The sequence below is a fragment of the Thalassophryne amazonica genome, chromosome 6 (genome assembly GCF_902500255.1).
Source record: "Thalassophryne amazonica chromosome 6, fThaAma1.1, whole genome shotgun sequence".
Lineage (NCBI taxonomy): Eukaryota > Metazoa > Chordata > Actinopteri > Batrachoidiformes > Batrachoididae > Thalassophryne > Thalassophryne amazonica.
This window is the reverse complement of record NC_047108.1, coordinates 2,011,635-2,030,589: the sequence shown is the minus strand read 5'-3', so window position 1 is coordinate 2,030,589 and position 18,955 is coordinate 2,011,635. Positions and strand designations below refer to the sequence as shown.

Here is an 18,955-nt window from a genome sequence, read left to right as displayed (position 1 = left end):
AGTTTTCTGTTGGGCCTGTTTCTTAGGCAGAAGTTTTATCAGTAGTAGTAGATTTAATAGTAAAATCTCATTCAGTGCAGGAGCATCGCCTTTCACCCAAGTTAAATCCATTTGGATACCCACTGTCCTTTTCGGTTGTTTCAAAGTAAATTGTTGGTTTTGGTTTAGTCACGTCAGTCGCCTTAGTTGCATATGAAGCATTTTGTACATGTTGGGCATCAAACACTTTACGTGCTTCCGGGAAAGACCCAGAACTTTAGGTTCTTGAATTTGTTTTTCCTCAATACATTTTGGGCATGTTCGGGAATTGGCAGCGTGATTTGCCAGAGCAATTTACACATCGCACGGGACTGTGACAGTTGGTAGAATTATGGTCACACTTGCCACACTTGTCCCAGCGCTCAGTGCTTTGACAAGAAGATCTGAAATGGCCAAACGTCTGACATTTGAAACAACGGACAGGGTTAGGTATGAATGGACTAACCCTGACATGCAAGTATCCAGCATCAGTATTGCGGGAGACGAGATTTGTGAAATGTTACAAACAAGGTATTCATCGGTTTTTCAACACCATCTTGTTTGATTGTGATGCGGTATACGTATATCAGTAACACCTTGGTCGGCCAATTCCTCAAGGATTTCCTCGACATCACAATCCCTCAGCTCAGGGCAATGGATCACTCCTTTACACGAGTTCAGCGTCTTGTGTGGAGTGACTTTGACATTAAGACTGACAAATGTCTGAACCTTGAGATTTTTGGCCTGACCAGATCGGTCAACGTCGACCAGAATATCTCCCGATCTAAGTTGTTCTACCGATTTGGCCGGTCCAGTTATCCCCTGTATGCCCTTGTTGATGACAAAAGGGGACAGTTTGAGTGGCAAATTCGGGTCTCTACTTAGGATGACCAAAAAGTGCGGGAAATGCATAGAATCATTGTTCGAATCATTACGAAATCTCTTGGAAGTTTTATTTGTAGTTGCCATAGGAAAATAATCAAAATTCATCACCAGTGCTCCCCACCCACCATGGAGCCCAACAAGGGGACGTCATATATGAGGCGTAACACTCATACTGACGACAGATACAGCAGTGATATACTCGGGGCAGACACAATCCACCCCGATTGACCTGATTAAGCAGTCGCCTTTTAGGATACCACACAAAAGTGATTGATAAGATATCAACACCACCACACAAAAGTGAACCCCTGCCAGAAAAATACTTGGAATACGTGGACTTCTTCCAGAGACTCAGTGTGTCCGGGGACGGAGACGTGTGAGGCCAGTGCTGAGCCGCTCACACTGGGCAGAGAGAGGCAGCCACCGGCCCCCGCGTGAATAGCTACCCCCACGTAAAGCAGTGAGCAGGCAACTGACGAAACAGTGTTTAAAAAAAACGAACAAACAAACACACTGCTTCGCTTTAAATGCACAGTAAGCTGTTTCAGATGATCAGCATGGACCGTTTTTCTCCTAAAAGGCTTTATTTCATTCTGTGTGTCCTGTTGGAAAGCTGTAGCTATTGTGCTAATTTGATTAGCGCTTACACGGCTCATGCATGCTTCTTCTTCTATTTGTTTTTCTGGGGACGTTGCAGCACCACACACAGGCCTTGCATATGTACTACAACGTTAAACAAAGCTACGAGGCACAGAATTTGCCTTGGAAATTTTTTGTAATCGAATTACTCGACTAATCGTTTCAGCCCTAGTCTAAAGCCTAAGAGAATTAAATCAAAACCCGCAATTAAAATCCCTTCCATGTTGGCTATGCTGTTTCCACTGCACGATGTATAGGGTATGACCTAACAAGCATTCTTGCCAACACGGCTCCCACAGTAACCTAAAAATGAAACTACTGATACGTGGGCACCCGGGAGCACCCAAGCCCTGGCATCAGATGGTAGAGAGCTAGACGAAAATATCATAAAAACCCTCCAAAGACAAAAACATGCCAGATAGAGTATATAGGAGATGTAATTAGTATCCTAGGGCTAGACACCACCCCAGCCGATTGGTTTATACCAGGGCTATATAAACCTCCCAACTAAGTGAATCCAGGGCCAAAATGATGTGTTGCTTCAGGAGGACTACAGCCGCACCATCCACTCAATCATCAGGACCCCCTTCGTCACCGACACGGGTCACAGTCCATGGCAAATGGACCGTCCCTTTTAGTCACCTTTTACGACATGCAGGGAATACAGCGGGCCTATTCTCCAGGCCTCCCGAATGAATAAGGAAAGTTGGGGTTTTTTTCACCTAAATGGATGCTGCACTCACTGCAGTTTATTGTCTGGAATAGTCCCATATTGCATTTCAGAGTTTCTAGAATTCAAACATTTTCTAATCATTCTAAGTCATTCTAACATGACTTGGCAGAGTCACGTTAGAATGATAGAGTCCAGTCTGAATTAATAACTTCAAAGAGAAACATCGTTTAAATCAAATGACACCTCTTTCCAAATGTTGTAATACAAACAAACTGCAATCGATAAAAATGTTTTTTTTTCCTCTCAAAATGAGGCGTCCTGCGCTGACGTGCAGCAGCCGGCTGAGCTCAGCTCAGAGGTACGGAGAGACATTCATGCCAAAATGTCAATCAATCAGTTCAATCAATTTTATTTATATAGCGCCAAATCACAACAAACAGTTGCCCCAAGGCGCTTTATATTGTAAGGCAAGGCCATACAATAATTACAGAAAAACCCCAACGGTCAAAACGACCCCCTGTGAGCAAGCACTTGGCGACAGTAGGAAGGAAAAACTCCCTTTTAACAGGAAGAAACCTCCAGCAGAACCAGGCTCAGGGAGGGGCAGTCTTCTGCTGGGACTGGTTGGGGCTGAGGGAGAGAACCAGGAAAAAGACATGCTGTGGAGGGGAGCAGAGATCAATCACTAATGATTAAATGCAGAGTGGTGCATACAGAGCAAAAAGAGAAAGAAACACTCAGTGCATCATGGGAACCCGCCAGCAGTCTAAGTTTATAGCAGCATAACTAAGGGATGGTTCAGGGTCACCTGATCCAGCCCTAACTATAAGCTTTAGCAAAAAGGAAAGTTTTAAGCCTAATCTTAAAAGTAGAGAGGGTGTCTGTCTCCCTGATCTGAATTGGGAGCTGGTTCCACAGGAGAGGAGCCTGAAAGCTGAAGGCTCTGCCTCCCATTCTACTCTTACAAACCCTAGGAACTACAAGTAAGCCTGCAGTCTGAGAGCGAAGCGCTCTATTGGGGTGATATGGTACTATGAGGTCCCTAAGATAAGATGGGACCTGATTATTCAAAACCTTATAAGTAAGAAGAAGAATTTTAAATTCTATTCTAGAATTAACAGGAAGCCAATGAAGAGAGGCCAATATGGGTGAAATATGCTCTCTCCTTCTAGTCCCCGTCAGTACTCTAGCTGCAGCATTTTGAATTAACTGAAGGCTTTTCAGGGAACTTTTAGGACAACCTGATAATAATGAATTACAATAGTCCATCCTAGAGGAAATAAATGCATGAATTAGTTTTTCAGCATCACTCTGAGACAAGACCTTTCTAATTTTAGAGATATTGCATAAATGCAAGAAAGCAGTCCTACATATTTGTTTAATATGCTCTTTGAATGACATATCCTGATCAAAAATGACTCCAAGATTTCTCACAGTATTACTAGAGGTCAGGGTAATGCCATCCAGAGTAAGGATCTGGTTAGACACCATGTTTCTAAGATTTGTGGGGCCAAGTACAATAACTTCAGTTTTATGAGTTTAAAAGCAGGAAATTAGAGGTCATCCATGTCTTTATGTCTGAAAGACAATCCTGCAGTTTAGCTAATTGGTGTGTGTCCTCTGGCTTCATGGATAGATAAAGCTGGGTATCATCTGCGTAACAATGAAAATTTAAGCAATGCCGTCTAATACTGCCTAAGGGAAGCATGTATAAAGTGAATAAAATTGGTCCTAGCACAGAACCTTGTGGAACTCCATAATTAACCTTAGTCTGTGAAGAAGATGCCCCAATTACATGAACAAATTGTAATCTATTAGATAAATATGATTCAAACCACCGCAGCGCAGTGCCTTTAATACCTATGGCATGCTCTAATCTCTGTAATAAAATTTTATGGTCAACAGTATTAAAAGCAGCACTGAGGTCTAACAGAACAAGCACAGAGATGAGTCCACTGTCTGAGGCCATAAGATCATTTGTAACCTTCACTAATGCTGTTTCTGTACTATGATGAATTCTAAAACCTGACTGAAACTCTTCAAATAGACCATTCCTCTGCAGATGATCAGTTAGCTGTTTTACAACTACCCTTTCAAGAATTTTTGAGAGAAAAGGAAGGTTGGAGATTGGTCTATAATTAGCTAAGATAGCTGGGTCAAGTGATGGTTTTTAAGTAATGGTTTAATTACTGCCACCTTAAAAGCCTGTGGTACAAAGCCAACTAATAAAGATAGATTGATCATATTTAAGATCGACGCATTAAATAATGGTAGGGCTTCCTTGAGCAGCCTGGTAGGAATGGGGTCTAATAGACATGTTGATGGTTTGGATGACGTAACTAATGAAAATAACTCAGACAGAACAATCTGAGAGAGTCTAACCAAATACCGGCATCACTGAAAGCAGCCAAACATAATGATATGTCTTTGGGATGGTTATGAGTAATTTTTTTCTCTAATAGTTAAAAATTTTATTAGCAAAGAAAGTCATGAAGTCATTACTAGTTAAAGTTAAAGGAATACTCGGCTCAATAGAGCTCTGACTCTTTGTCAGCCTGGCTACAGTGCTGAAAAGAAACCTGGGGTTGTTCTTATTTTCATCAATTAGTGATGAGTAGTAAGATGTCCGAGCTTTACGGAGGGCTTTTTTATAGAGCAACAGACTCTTTTTCCAGGCTAAGTGAAGATCTTCTAAATTAGTGAGACGCCATTTCCTCTCCAACTTACGGGTTATCTGCTTTAAGCTGCGAGTTTGTGAGTTATACCACGGAGTCGGGCACTTCTGATTTAAAGCTCTCTTTTTCAGAGGAGCTACAGCATCCAAAGTTGTCTTCAATGAGGATGTAAAACTATTGACGAGATAGTCTATCTCACTTACAGAGTTTAGGTAGCTACTCTGCACTGTGTTGGTATATGGCATTAGAGAACATAAAGAAGGAATCATATCCGTAAACCTAGTTACAGTGCTTTCTGAAAGACTTCTAGTGTAATGAAACTTATTCCCCACTGCTGGGTAGTCCATCAGAGTAAATGTAAATGTTATTAAGAAATGATCAGACAGAAGGGAGTTTTCAGGGAATACTGTTAAGTCTTCAATTTCCATACCATAAGTCAGAACAAGATCTAAGATATGATTAAAGTGGTGGGTGGACTCATTTACATTTTGAGCAAAGCCAATTGAGTCTAATAATAGATTAAATACAGTGTTGAGGCTGTCATTCTCAGCATCTGTGTGGATGTTAAAATCGCCCACTAAAATTATCTTATCTGAGCTAAGCACTAAGTCAGACAAAAGGTCTGAAAATTCACAGAGAAACTCACAGTAACGACCAGGTGGACGATAGATAATAACAAATAAAACTGTTTTTTGGGACTTCCAATTTGGACGGACAATACTAAGAGTCAAGCTTTCAAATGAATTAAAGCTCTGTCTGGGTCTTTGATTAATTAATAAGCTGGAATGGAAGATTGCTGATAATCCTCCGCCTCGGCCCGTGCTACGATCATTCTGGCAGTTAGTGTGACTCGGGGGTGTTGACTCATTTAAACTAACATATTCATCCTGCTGTAACCAGGTTTCTGTTAGGCAGAATAAATCAATATGTTGATCAATTATTATATCATTTACTAACAGGGACTTAGAAGAGAAAGACCTAATGTTTAATAGACCACATTTAACTGTTTTAGTCTGTGGTGCAGTTGAAGGTGCTATATTTTTTCTTTTTGAATTTTTATGCTCAAATAGATTTTTGCTGGTTATTGGTGGTCTGGGAGCAGGCACCGTCTCTACGGGGATGGGGTAATGAGGGGATGGCAGGGGGAGAGAAGCTGCAGAGAGGTGTGTAAGACTATAACTCTGCTTCCTGGTCCCAACCCAAATGTCTGAAAGGAAGTGCTTTTGACAAAAACTACAGATTTTATTTATTTTTATTTATGTCCAGTGACCAAGGATCCAGTGACCAATTTCAGATTTTTTTTACTTTAACACTCAATAAGATGCTGTTGACATAGAAAACCTGTAAAGCCTACTTTTACACAGAAAATTCAGGTATTGATAAGGGAACTGATAAGGAATCGGATTGATAATCAGAATCGATAATGGCATTGATATCAATACCCATCCCTATCTATGACTGAATCTTATGGAGTTTTAGGGTAAAAATGGCAAGAATGGTGACAAAGGTCAATTTCAGTTTGTACAGGGGTCAAAAGGTAAAGAGTTGCTCTAATTGTGGTAAAAAGTGATGCAAATTATTGGTTGAGTTAATAGGATTAATAAACGGAATAGTTTTGACAGTGCTAAATGATTGGTCTCCAAAGTAAAGGTCAAACAAGGTCAATGTCCATTGGATTCTATGACGTGTGTTACCCTGTAACCTGAACTAAGAATGATGCATGATGCAAACTGTTACTTTTTAAAGGTCATTCCATCCGTTGACCTCACAGTTTTATAATACTACTGGCTTTGTATCACTGAATAGATTTTGAAATTAAAAAATCTCTTAGTCCAGTCATGACTGTTTGATTTACATTTGAAAAACTAAACACCATTCAGCAGTTGTTCATGTATTTTCGATTAATATATAAATGTATTATGTAAATGAAATATTAAGAACATACTGGCAGCTGCCAGTATTTTCTGTAGCTGCCAGTATTTTGCCACTTTCCACGGCAACTATTTTGGCACTTGCCAGTGAGTTGCCACTGTTTGTACTAACTACTACTACTACTACTACTACTGTACTAATGGTAGGTTGTGTGTATGTGCTTCTGAACACGCTACCAGTTATTGCCCTTGTCAGGGAGTGCACCAACCACCTTATGCAGAAACTGGACGACCTCTCATGCACCTAGTTACCACCCCGTCAGTATACAAATAATGAATGTTGAGGTGAAAGCTGGAGCAAACCATTCAACTCGGCTTCGCCTCATTGAATGGTTTGCTCCATTGAAAGAATGTAAAAACACATTAGTTGTTTTATATAATGGCTAAAATAGATCCTTGTCATTTGATATCTTATTAATTTATAAACAACAGAAAAGGGACTTACATTTTGGTGTTCCACTTCTACTAAAGTCCAAATTGTAATGTGTAGTCTGGTGATGCTGTGCACTGACTTCGGACTTCCATAAAAAAAAAAAAAACGACTTTGTATAGTTCCTCAGTCCAGTAAAAAATCACGTCAGCTTTTCATTTGAACAGCTCTTCATGCATCCAGACGGCTTACAGCGGAGTGGATTTTGTGTGTGTGTGTCTCAAGAATTAGCACCGTCAGTTAGCTCAATCAAATTGTCGTCTCGCTTGTGTCAGTGTCCTGCGCGCACTCATACAAATGGGTCGGCGCTTGTGCGCGCGACTGTGCGTGTACTAAAAAAAAGACTGTGTACATCCTCAGTGCAGCGAAAAAAAAAATTAAGTCAGAAATTAGTCCAGCTTTTCATTCTAACTTCCTTCTAACAGCCTCCAGACAGCATAGTGAATTTGTTTTGTGTGTGTGTGTGCACACACGCGTGAATGCATGGGTGCGGGTGCGTGTATGTATGTGTGTGCGTGTTCGCATGTGTGTGCACGTGTGCATATATACTTATGTATGTATGCATGTGTGTTTGTGTGCAGAGTGCAGTGGTACCAAATGTATGGAACCAAATTTGCACTCTAAATGCAACCAAACTGCACTCTAAATGCAATGCAACACAAATGGGATGAATTAATCCATATCATGTGACATACAAAGCATACAAATGACAAGGATCACTCAGTCGTTATATAAGCTACTGCATTTTACACTGCCTTTTTGTGACATGGAACATGCTTGTTATACAGTTGTATGTAAAAGTTTGTGCACCCCTAATGATTTCCATGATATTCCTGTTCCAAGATTAGGTTTCTTAAGTAATGGTTTAATCAATGCAGATTTGAAACATTTAGCAACAGATCCAGAAGTTAATGAGAGATGAATAATTTCCAGCACAGTCGGCCCAAGAGTGGGACACAGGTCCTTAAACAGTTTTGTTGGTATGGGATCAAATAAACAGGTTGTGCTTTTTGTAGATGTTAGGAGTTTCGTCAGCATGCCCAGAGAGATACTCTCAAATTCTGTAAATCTGGGTAATACCTCAGTAATGGTGCCCACCTCAATAGCAGAGTGTAATCTAATGTCTTTTATTTTCTTCTCGAAGTAATCCAGGTAATCTTGTGCTGTAAAAGGAGAGCAAACTACAGGTGGTTGTCCATGAATAAGTGTTGCCACATGTCGAACAAGAACTTTGAGTTATGCTTGTTTTTGTTGATCAAATCAGAGTAATAGGTCTGCTTTGTATCGTATTGCATGCTCATAGTCTAAGCTAGCATCACGCCACGCAAGGTGGAACACTTCTAATTTTGAACTACGCCATTTCCATTCTAGACCTCTAGCCTTATGCTTGAAGTCAAGCAAGTAGTCATTGAACCAAGGTGACTGTGTTTTGGGGGGGCGTGGCTTTAACAAAGGTGGCGCAATCATGTTGAGGGTAGTTTTGAGTGCTGAGTTTAAACTGTCCTCAAGACTGTCTACTGATTTTCCAAACGTGAAGCTAACACAGCAAGCAGTCTAGCTTTGAGTTCAGTCATAGTTGAGGAGTTGATGCATCGCTGCATTGATAAATAAGGTTGTTGTTCCGCTAAACTGTAAAACTTATAAGTGATCAGAGAACACCGAAACAAGAGGCATGATGTAAATATTTCTGACAGAAATACCACATGCAAGAACCAAATCCAAGGTATTTCCACTAATACGGCTTGGGACTCCGGCGAGGGCGGTCACATCTCCTCCACTCTCCCTTATCTCTGCCCTCTGCTTTAACCTTCAAGTCCCTACTTCACCAGACTGTGAATTCCTCAAATTTATATTGAATACTGGATCTATTGGACTACTATTGGATTTACCATGGAATTGATCAGCTGGTCTCTGAACGCTATTGACATCATCTTTTCTACAAGGTCAGGACCGGGGAATCCTACCTGCCCAGATGGAACGTATCCTGCGGGCTATGTTAAAGTCACCAATGATCAGAATGTTATCTGCACTTATTGACTAGTTTGGGATGAACGTACCAAATTCATCTAAGAATTCAGAGTATGGCCAGGAGGCCTATATACAGTGACAAAGTAATACGGCTGATTTTTATTCTTCTGACCTTGGTAAATGTAACATCGTGGGTAGACCGGAGAATCAGATGCTCAAATGAGTTATATTTGTGACCCCCAACGGGTAATAAGCTAAACCTAGATTTATAAATAAGAGCAACACCCCCGCCTTGCTTCGCATCACGAGGGACATGACTAAATGTGTACGCCGGTGGGCAGGCCACATTTAAGGGGAGGACAGCTGTAGGTTTAAGCCAGGTTTCACATAGCCAATCATATCTCAGTGCTGATCAATAATTAGATCATTAATCAACAATGATTTTGAGGATAGTGATCTTATGTTAATGAGACCCAGACTAAGGACCTCTGTGGGGTTGACGGTTGGACTGTTTGGGTTTATGGGGGGTTCCACAGTAGCATATATAAGATGCCTGGAAGTAAGTTTAGGTTTGAGACATTCCATGCGAGTTGTAGGTAACAGACAAAATCTTTGATATTGCTGGAACAGCCAACGGGCCATCCTCAATTTCAACATCATCCAATGTAGTAATGGGTATTAAGTTTGCAAAGCAGATCCCTCTATGATTTTTATGGATTTTTATTCAACTTGTTGAATTTCCCTCCCTGGCAGATAAACTGCACTATCACCATAGTGGATTTTCTCCACTGATTTCCTCACTAAAGCTAATGGATTCCACACCCACCTTTGTCATAAACTTTGCAGGGCCTCTAATCACCTGCTCTGTGGCCTGCTGTATAACTCTAATGTTACCCTCCCTGTAGAGCTCTATCTATGTTCGCAGACAAGATGGCGGCACCTTCCCCAGTCGGGTGAAGGCCGTCCGGCATCAGCAAGCCACGGCGGCCCCAGAACGAAGGCCAGTTGTCAATAAAACTAAAGCCTTGCTGTCTACAAAATTGTGCCAGCCACCTGTTCAACGATGTCAGCCTGCTAAATGCCTCATCATTACCCCGGGAGGGGAGGGGACCAGAGACTATTAATCGATGCTGACACATCTTTCTGGCAAGGTCACAAGTCCTCTCTATGTCCATTTTTGTGAGCAACATGGTCTGACTTTATAATATGCCCCTTTCAGGAGACTGTTTGCTAATTTAACTATTTGTTGATCATTATACAAATAATGAATGTTTACGACTGCAATTATAAGTATATTTCATGAGGTGAAAGATGGATTGAGCAGAGCCTCTTGGATGGAACAGTCCATCTTTCACTGAATTAAATATTCTTCCCATTGGATGAATGAAAAACATTCATTATTTGTTTTATTTAACATCTAAAATAGATCCTTGTCATTTGATATTTTATTAATTTATAAACAAGAGAAAAGGGAGTGACATTTTCGTGTGCGTCACTGGTCCTTTGATGTCAAGAGATTCCAAAAAGTTCAACACATTTTAAATATCAACACAATCCAAAATTGTTCTAAGTCAACTTGCAAAAACAGTCAGATAGTTAAATAACAATCCTGACAACGTAGTCCATATGTGATGCCGTGCACTGACTTCTTTGTACAAACTGACATCTGCTTTTCTCAGTCCAGTGAAAATTTTCAACAGAAATTTTTGTCGAGCTCTTCATCCAATAGCTGTTCTGCTTCAGCTAGACAGAATGGGCTGTAATCCTCAGGTTCACATCTAGGTCTTGTTGGCCTGGTTTGAGGTCCTAGACATAGTGCTACCTTATGTAAAATTTTTTGGGTTTGCTCGCTAACAGTCCTTTGAAAACTCACCAGGAAGAGGGTTTTGAGCATGGTACTGTAGCTATGACAACAATAACTTGATTTATTTCATCACCAACAGAGAGGTGTGTGAGGAGATTGACAGTGTCAAACAGTTCAACAGTGAGCTGATTGTAGAAGCTGTGGTGAGATGTGTCCGGGTCATCGATCCAGGTCTGGGCAGTGCGTTGCCGACATCACTTCCTCCAGGCATGTCTGCTCGCTTCAGAGTGGGCATGAGCCTGGCTCAAGCATGTCAGGTAAGGGAGCTGCTCCACCATACGACTTTGTCTCTTTGCTGTACAGTGTAAAAGTTTTTTTTTTTTGCACAGGAGTTACCTATACTTGTGTAACTACCTTATTAGGAACACCTTTCTTGTACTTTGTTGCACCTCATTTTGCCCCAGGACTACCTTACGTCTTGGTGCTGGAAACATTCCAGTTTTTGGTTGATAGTGATGCGAAACTGCTATGGGATCCTTCACCACCAGAAAAAAATGCACGTGATAAATGTTTTATATGCATTACTTCTGAAAAGTATTGACAGCACTTCACTTTTTCCAGATTTTATGTTACAGCCTTATTCCAAAATGGATGAAATTCATTTTTTCCTCAAAATTCTATGCGCAGTACCACATAAAGACTATGTTAAGTGTTTTTAGAGATTTTGCAAATTTCTCAAAAATAAAAAAATCCCTAAGAAATTGCATGTACAACCCCAATTCCAGTGGAGTTGGGATGTTGTGTAAAATGTAAATAAAAATAGAATACAATGATTTGCAAATCCTCTTCAACCTATATTCAATTGAATACACCACGAAGACAAGATATTTAATGTTCAAACTGATAAACTTTATTGTTTTGTGTAAATAATTGCTGTTTTTGAAATTGATGCCTGCAACATGTTGCAAAATTTGGGACGGGGCAACAAAATACTGGTAAAGTTGATGAATGCTCAAAGAACACCTGTTTGGAAACAGGTGAGTGTCATTATTGGGTATGAAAGGAGCATCCCCAAAAGTCTCAGCCTTTCACAAGCAAAGATGAGGCGAGGATCACCACTTGGTGAACAACTGTGTGAAAAAATAGTCCAACAGTTAATGTTTCTGAACATTCATTTGCAAGAAATTTAGGGATTCCATCATCTACAGTCCATAATATAATCAGAAGATTCAGAGAATCTGGAGAACTTTCTGCACGTAAGCAGCAAGGCCGAAAACCAACATTGAACGCCCGTGACCTTCGATCCCTCAGGCGGCACTGCATTAAAAACTGACATTGTGTAAAGGATCTTACCGCGTGGGCTCAGGAACACTTCAGAAAACCATTGTCAGTTAACACAGTTCGTCGCTACATCTACAAGTGCAAGTTAAAATTCTACCATGTAAAGCAAAAGCCATACATCAACAACATCCAGAAACCCGGCGCCTTCTCTGAGCCCGAGCTCATTTGAAATGGACAGACGCAAAGTAGAAAAGTGTGCTGCGGTCTGATGAGTCCACATTTCAAATTGTTTTTGGAAATCATGGACGTCGTGTGCTCTGGACAAAAGAGGAAAAAGACCATCCAGATTGTTACCAGTGCAAAGTTCAAAAGCCAGCATCTGTGATTGTATGGAGGTGTGTTAGTGCCCTTGGTATGGACAACTTACACATCTGTGATGGCACCATCAATGCTGAAAGGTCCATGCACATGCTGCCATCCAAGCAACGTCTTTTTCAGGAACATCCCTGCTTATTTCAGCAAGACAGTGTCAAGCCACATTCTGCATGTTACAACAGCGTGGCTTCATAGTAAAAGAGTGTGGGTACTAGACTGGTCTGCCTGCAGTCCAGACCTGTCGCCCATTGAAAATGTGTGGCGCATTTTGAAGCGCAAAATACGACAACGGAGACCCCGGACTGTTGAACAACTGAAGTCGTACATCAAGCAAGAATGGGAAAGAATTCCACCTACAAAGCTTCAACAGTTATTGAGTGTTGTTAGAAGGAAAGGTGATGCTTTGCATCACTACTCTTAGCTTCATAGTGGAATAGAGCAGAGAAGGATTTTCTTTCACCAAAACAGATCAAATCCAGACTTGCATCTCAGATGTACCTTCTGGCAATTTGTAGCTAAACTTTCAGGTCTTCTTTTTAAGAAAATCTTCTTCTATACCACTTCATCATGAAGATGGATAACTGGTAGGGGTGTCGGAAAAAATCGATTCACGTCCGAATCGCAATTCTTATTTATTACGATTCTGAATCGATCCAAAATGTCCAAGAATTGATTTTTAAAAAGCATTTTTTAAAACATTTTCTTGCTTACTCGCTGCGTGTACTGTTTGTCAGGCAACGGCCTCCGTCCCCGCGAGGGGGGGGGCGGCGCCAGCGTGCTTCAAACACTCGTGAGCTGCAGAGTTCAGTGGCTGTAACTTAGCATGGTGGACGAAGAGCTAATTCAGCCAGCACCGTCTTTGCTGAAGGCAAATGTTTGGGCGCATTTTGGATTCTATTATTTGCTGCGTAAGAAGGAGCTTGACATGACTTATGCATTGTGCAAAATCTGCAAAATGAAAGTCAAGTACTTCGGAAACACTTCAAATCTGCAAGCCCACATGCTACGTCATCTCCCGGAGCTAAAAGAGGGGAGCAGCGGTCTCTGCTGAATACTGACCAGCGCTTCGCTAAACTGCCAGCCAACTCCGAATGAGCAAAGCAGATAAGTAAATTTACATCTAGAATCACTTGATTAACCTTGTAAAGCTGCATTTTCTTTAACATAAACATTTTTTTAAGTAATATAACTCTTTCTCAGAGCTCTTTGAATCGAAAATCGATTCTGAATCGAATCGTCGCCCCAAGAATCGGAATTGAATTGAATTGTGAGTTGTTGAACGATTCACATCCCTAATAACTGGTGATGCAAAATGCAAAGTTTGCACTGTGCATAATTTCACCAATCACCACCACATAAGTGTATAACTTCTTCAGGGTTGTCTGGGTGTCTTGGTGGCTTTCCTCACTCTTCTACTTCTTGCACAGTCACTAAATGTTTGAGAACTGTCTCCTCCATACAGATTTACCGTAGAGTGCCATATTGTTTGTATTTCTTTGTAATTAATGTAAATAAAGTCCAAGATATATTCAGTGGCAGTTTTACCATCAGAGAGCCTCGTCCACAACGACCACAAAAGACTCCAAGCTGTCGTTGATGTTAAAGGGGGCAATACACACTATTAATAACAGGGGTATGTAAACTTGTGATCAGGTTCATTTGAGTAGTTCTCTTGTCATTTTGATTTAAAAAGAGGAAACACAGTTGTTTGACAATAAATGGCTTCACCCAACCACTAACCATGAATGGAAAAAAAAAGTTTTTGTGTTAGTCATATTCTCATAAAAATGGCTAAAAAAGCAAAAATTCTGCCAGGGTATATAAACTTTTGAGCACAACTGTAAGTATTCACAGCCTTTGCTGTGAAGCTCAGAATTGAGCTCAGGTGCCTCCTGTTTCCACTATCATGCTTGAAATGTTTCTACAGCTTGAGTCCACCTGGGGTAAATTCAGTTGATTGGACATGATTTGCAATGACACACACCTGTCTACATATAAGGTCCCACAGTTGACAGTGCATGTGAGAACACAAACCAAGCATGAAGTAAAAAAAAAAAAATTGTAAAATTGTCTGTAGACCACTGAGACAGGATTGTCTCAAGGCACAACTCTATGGAAGGGTACAGAAACATTTCTGCTGCTTTGAAAGTCCCAATGAGCACAGGTGGCTTCCATTGTCTGACTCTTCCTAGAGCTGGCCGCCCGTCTCAACTGAACAATCGAGGAAGAAGGGCCTTAGTCAGGGAGATGACCAAGAACCCGATGGTCACTCTGTCAGAGCTCCAGCATTCCTCCATGGAGAGAGGAGAACCTTCCAGAAGGACAACCATCTCTGCAGCAATCAGGCCTGTATGGTAGAGTGGCCAGACAGAAGCCACTTGTTAGTAAAAGGCACATGGCAGCCCACCTGGAGTTTGACAAAAGGCACCTGAAGGACTCTCAGAAGATGAGGAACAAAATTCTCTGGTCTGATGAGACAGAGATTGAACTCTTTGGAGTGAATGCCAGGTGTCATGTTTGTAGGAAACCAGACAGCATTCCCTACAGTGAAACATGGTGGTGGCAGCATCATGGTGTGGAGATTTTTTTTTTTTTAGCAGCAGGATCTGGGAGACTAGTCAGGATTGAGGGAAAGATGACTGCAGCAATGCAGAGTTTTTCCAGCAGCAGCAGCTGAGTTGACGGGTTTCAATGTCGGCGCTGACTAGCTTCGACAGTGGAGTTTTTCCAGCAGCAGCAGCAGAGCTGACGAGCGCCAAAGGTGCGGATGAGTGACAGCAGCGGCTGGATCATCAGGCGTGGGCTTTGGCTGTGGTCACCTACCGACAGGCCCAGGCTGTGACTAGGCCTGGTTAGCCACTATTCAATGGCGGCTTTACATCGGGGACGGCCCCCGGCGGTCGGATGCTGTAGTTGCTGCCTGCAAGGTAAAACTTCTTTTTCTCCAAACCATTCAGCATGCCAAAAAAGTCATCAACAGCCGAGACTTGGATGAGATCAAACTTTCCTTAAATTTCATGTTGGAGGAACTCAGTGGTGTGGTGAAAAAAACAGACTGAGCTGCTTGGTTTATTGAAGGATGTTCAGGATCTTAAAAGAATTTTACAGGAGAAAGACATTAAAATTAGAACACTGGAAAACCGTGTTGACGAATTGGAGCAACACACGAGGATGGATGACGTAATTGTGTCTGGACTAAACATTAAGCATCGGACATATGCCTGGGCAGCGGTGCCGGTGACATAGAGGACACGCAAAGAACATCTCTCTCCCTGGAGCAACAGGTTGTTCACCTTTTTCCTCCAAGGACATTCTCATTAACAGTCCTGATATTGCAGACTGCCATTCAGTCTCAAGAACAGACAAAAAGTCAAAACCGGTTTTTGTTTTCTGGGTTGCGAACAGGAGGTTTAAGAATCATTTTGTTAAGGCAGTCAAAAAAGTTGGTGTACATAAATGAACATTTGACAAAGAAACTGCGCAAATTGCTGGACAAGCCAGAGTTCTTAAAAAACAGAAAAAAATACAAGTGACCTGGACCAGAAATTGGAAAGTCTGGATTAAATTAAATGGCACTCCAGAGGAAATGAAAGTCCTAATGATCTGAGAGCTTTCAGACCTGGATAATCTTAAGTGACTGCTCCTCAAGAAAGAAAATGTCTTTACTGGTTCTTTATCACTTATTTGGAGGGTGTTTTTGTTTTGATTTTTGTTTGATCTCCCTTTATGAGTCAACTTTTGAGAAAACTTTTATCAGGTACTGGTTTATATCAAACAGTCAGTCTTCATTTAGCTGCAAGTTTGGTTTGTGGATTACAACCTTTTTATAATGTTGATTCTTTCGAATTTACCTCTGCACAGGGGCTTGACCTAAACATTTTTGAGTACTCTGAACATAAATCTCATAACATTGAATATAATATACGAGGTCTGTCAATAAAGTAACGGTCCTTTTTATTTTTTCAAAAACTATATGGATTTCATTCATATGTTTTTACGTCAGACATGGTTGAACCCTCGTGTGCATGCGTGAGTTTTTCCACGCCTGTCGGTGACGTCATTCGCCTGTGAACACGCCTTGGGAAGGAGTGGTCCTGCCCCCTCGTCGGATTTGCATTGTCTGGAAATGGCGGAATGAAAAGGACTTTTTTTCATCAGAATTTTTTCAGAAGCTGTTAGAGACTGGCACCTGGAAACCATTCGAAAAATTTATCTGGCTTTCAGTGAAAATTTTACGGGCTTCACAGAGAATAAGGTCTGTTAGTACAGCTTTAAGGACCCCTTTAAGGACACTCGGCGTGCCGCGCTCCGAGCTGCGACGACGCGGCACAAATCACCGGACCATTTCGAAACGGATGGCTCTGTGGATACGAGACCGTCGTGTGCTCTTTTTCTGGTTATCACAAGAGCTGGACATCAGCCATTTTCCGGCAGATTTCACTTTTAACAAGAGATTTTGTCATGGAAAGCCGCGCGGAGGCTTCGCGCATCACGACCGATTCGCTTTGGAAGCGAGACAAAGGAATACCTCCATTTCAGCGTGTCAGAGGACAAGTTTGGACATGTCTATCTTGGCTTTCAGTGCTTACCAGTCCAGTAAGTATCAGTGAAATTGTGGAGAGCTGGACCAGATAACCAGAGAAAGAGCACACGACGGTCTCGTATCCACAGAGCCATCCGTTTAGAAATGGTCCGGTGGCTTGTGCCGCGTTGTCGCAGCTCGGAGCGCGGCGCGCCGAGTGTCCTTAAAGGGGTCCTTAAAGCTGTAGTAACAGACCTTATTCTCTGTGAAGCCCGTAAAATTTTCACCGAAAGCAAGATAAATTTTTCGAATAGTTTCCAGGTGCCAGTCTCTAACAGCTTCTGAAAAAATTCTGATGGAAAAAAGTCCTTTTCATTCCACCATTTCCAGACAATGAAAATCCGATGAGGGGGCGGGACCACTCCTTTCCAAGGCGTGCATACAGGCGAATGACGTCACCGACAGGTGTGGAAAAACTCACTCATGCGCACGAGGGTTCAAGCATGTCTGATGTGAAAACATATGAATGAAATCCATATAGTTTTTGAAAAAAATAAAAAGGACCGTTACTTTATTGACAGACCTCGTAGATCCAGATTTTGTTCTCAAAAATATTACTCACCACTGTAATTACGTTACTGAGGAACAATTTAAGAATTGTTCTGATATAAACAGGTCATTCTCTATTATACATGTCAATAGTAAAAGTCTTTCGACGAACTTGTTTCAAATTCAAGATTGTTTAAAAAATGTCAAACATTTTTCTGTTACTGAGACATGGTTGAGGGATGAGCACATGGACACTGTCCAGCTTGACTGTTCCCTATAAATAGGATGTATAAACAGGGCAGTGGTGTGGCACTTTATGTTGGTTCTTGCTGTCATTATGAAATTGTTAACAATATGTCCCTTTCTCTTGAAAATATCAAATGTGTTAGAATGGAAATTAAAAGTGAAAAATCAAAAAACATAATTATAAGCTGCATTCATAGAGCACCTGGATCACACATAATTTTTTTGTGGATAAATTGACAGACATGTACAATACTTTTAAAAACAATAAGCTTTTGTTTGTCTGCAGAGATTTTAATGCAGATTTCAGAAATCCTGATAGTCAATTAATCAATCAATCAATTCAATCAATTTTATTTATATAGCACCAAATCACAACAAACAGTTGCCCCAAGGTGCTTTATATTGTAAGGCAAGGCCATACAATAATTACGTAAAAACCCCAACGGTCAAAACGACCCCCTGTGAGCAAGCACTTGGTGACAGTGGGAAGGAAAAACTCCCTTTTAACAGGAAGAAACCTCCAGCAGAACCAGACTCAGGGAGGGACTGGTTGGGGCTGAGGGAGAGAACCAGGAAAAAGACATGCTGTGGAGAGGAGCAGAGATCAATCACTAATGATTAAATGCAGAGTGGTGCATACAGAGCAAAAAGAGAAAGAAACACTCAGTGCATTATGGGAACCCCCCAGCAGTCTACGTCTATAGCAGCATAACTAAGGGATGGTTCAGGGTCACCTGATCCAGCCCTAACTATAAGCTTTAGCAAAAAGGAAAGTTTTAAGCCTAATCTTAAAAGTAGAGAGGGTGTCTGTCTCCCTGATCTGAATTGGGAGCTGGTTCCACAGGAGAGGAGCCTGAAAGCTGAAGGCTCTGCCTCCCATTCTACTCTTACAAACCCTAGGAACTACAAGTAAGCCTGCAGTCTGAGAGCGAAGCGCTCTATTGGGGTGATATGGTACT

At 41.4% G+C, this 18,955-nt stretch overlaps 1 protein-coding gene across 1 annotated transcript in view; it reads left to right on the top strand.

Annotated features, from left to right (window-relative positions):
* The window catches only part of ccdc22 (coiled-coil domain containing 22), a 134,237-nt gene that overhangs the window by 11,324 nt on the left and 103,958 nt on the right, over positions 1-18,955 (top strand). The window contains exon 2 of the mRNA XM_034173463.1: positions 11,163-11,340. Within this exon, the coding sequence (XP_034029354.1) occupies positions 11,163-11,340 (178 nt within the window). The remainder of the gene's footprint in view (positions 1-11,162; positions 11,341-18,955) is intronic.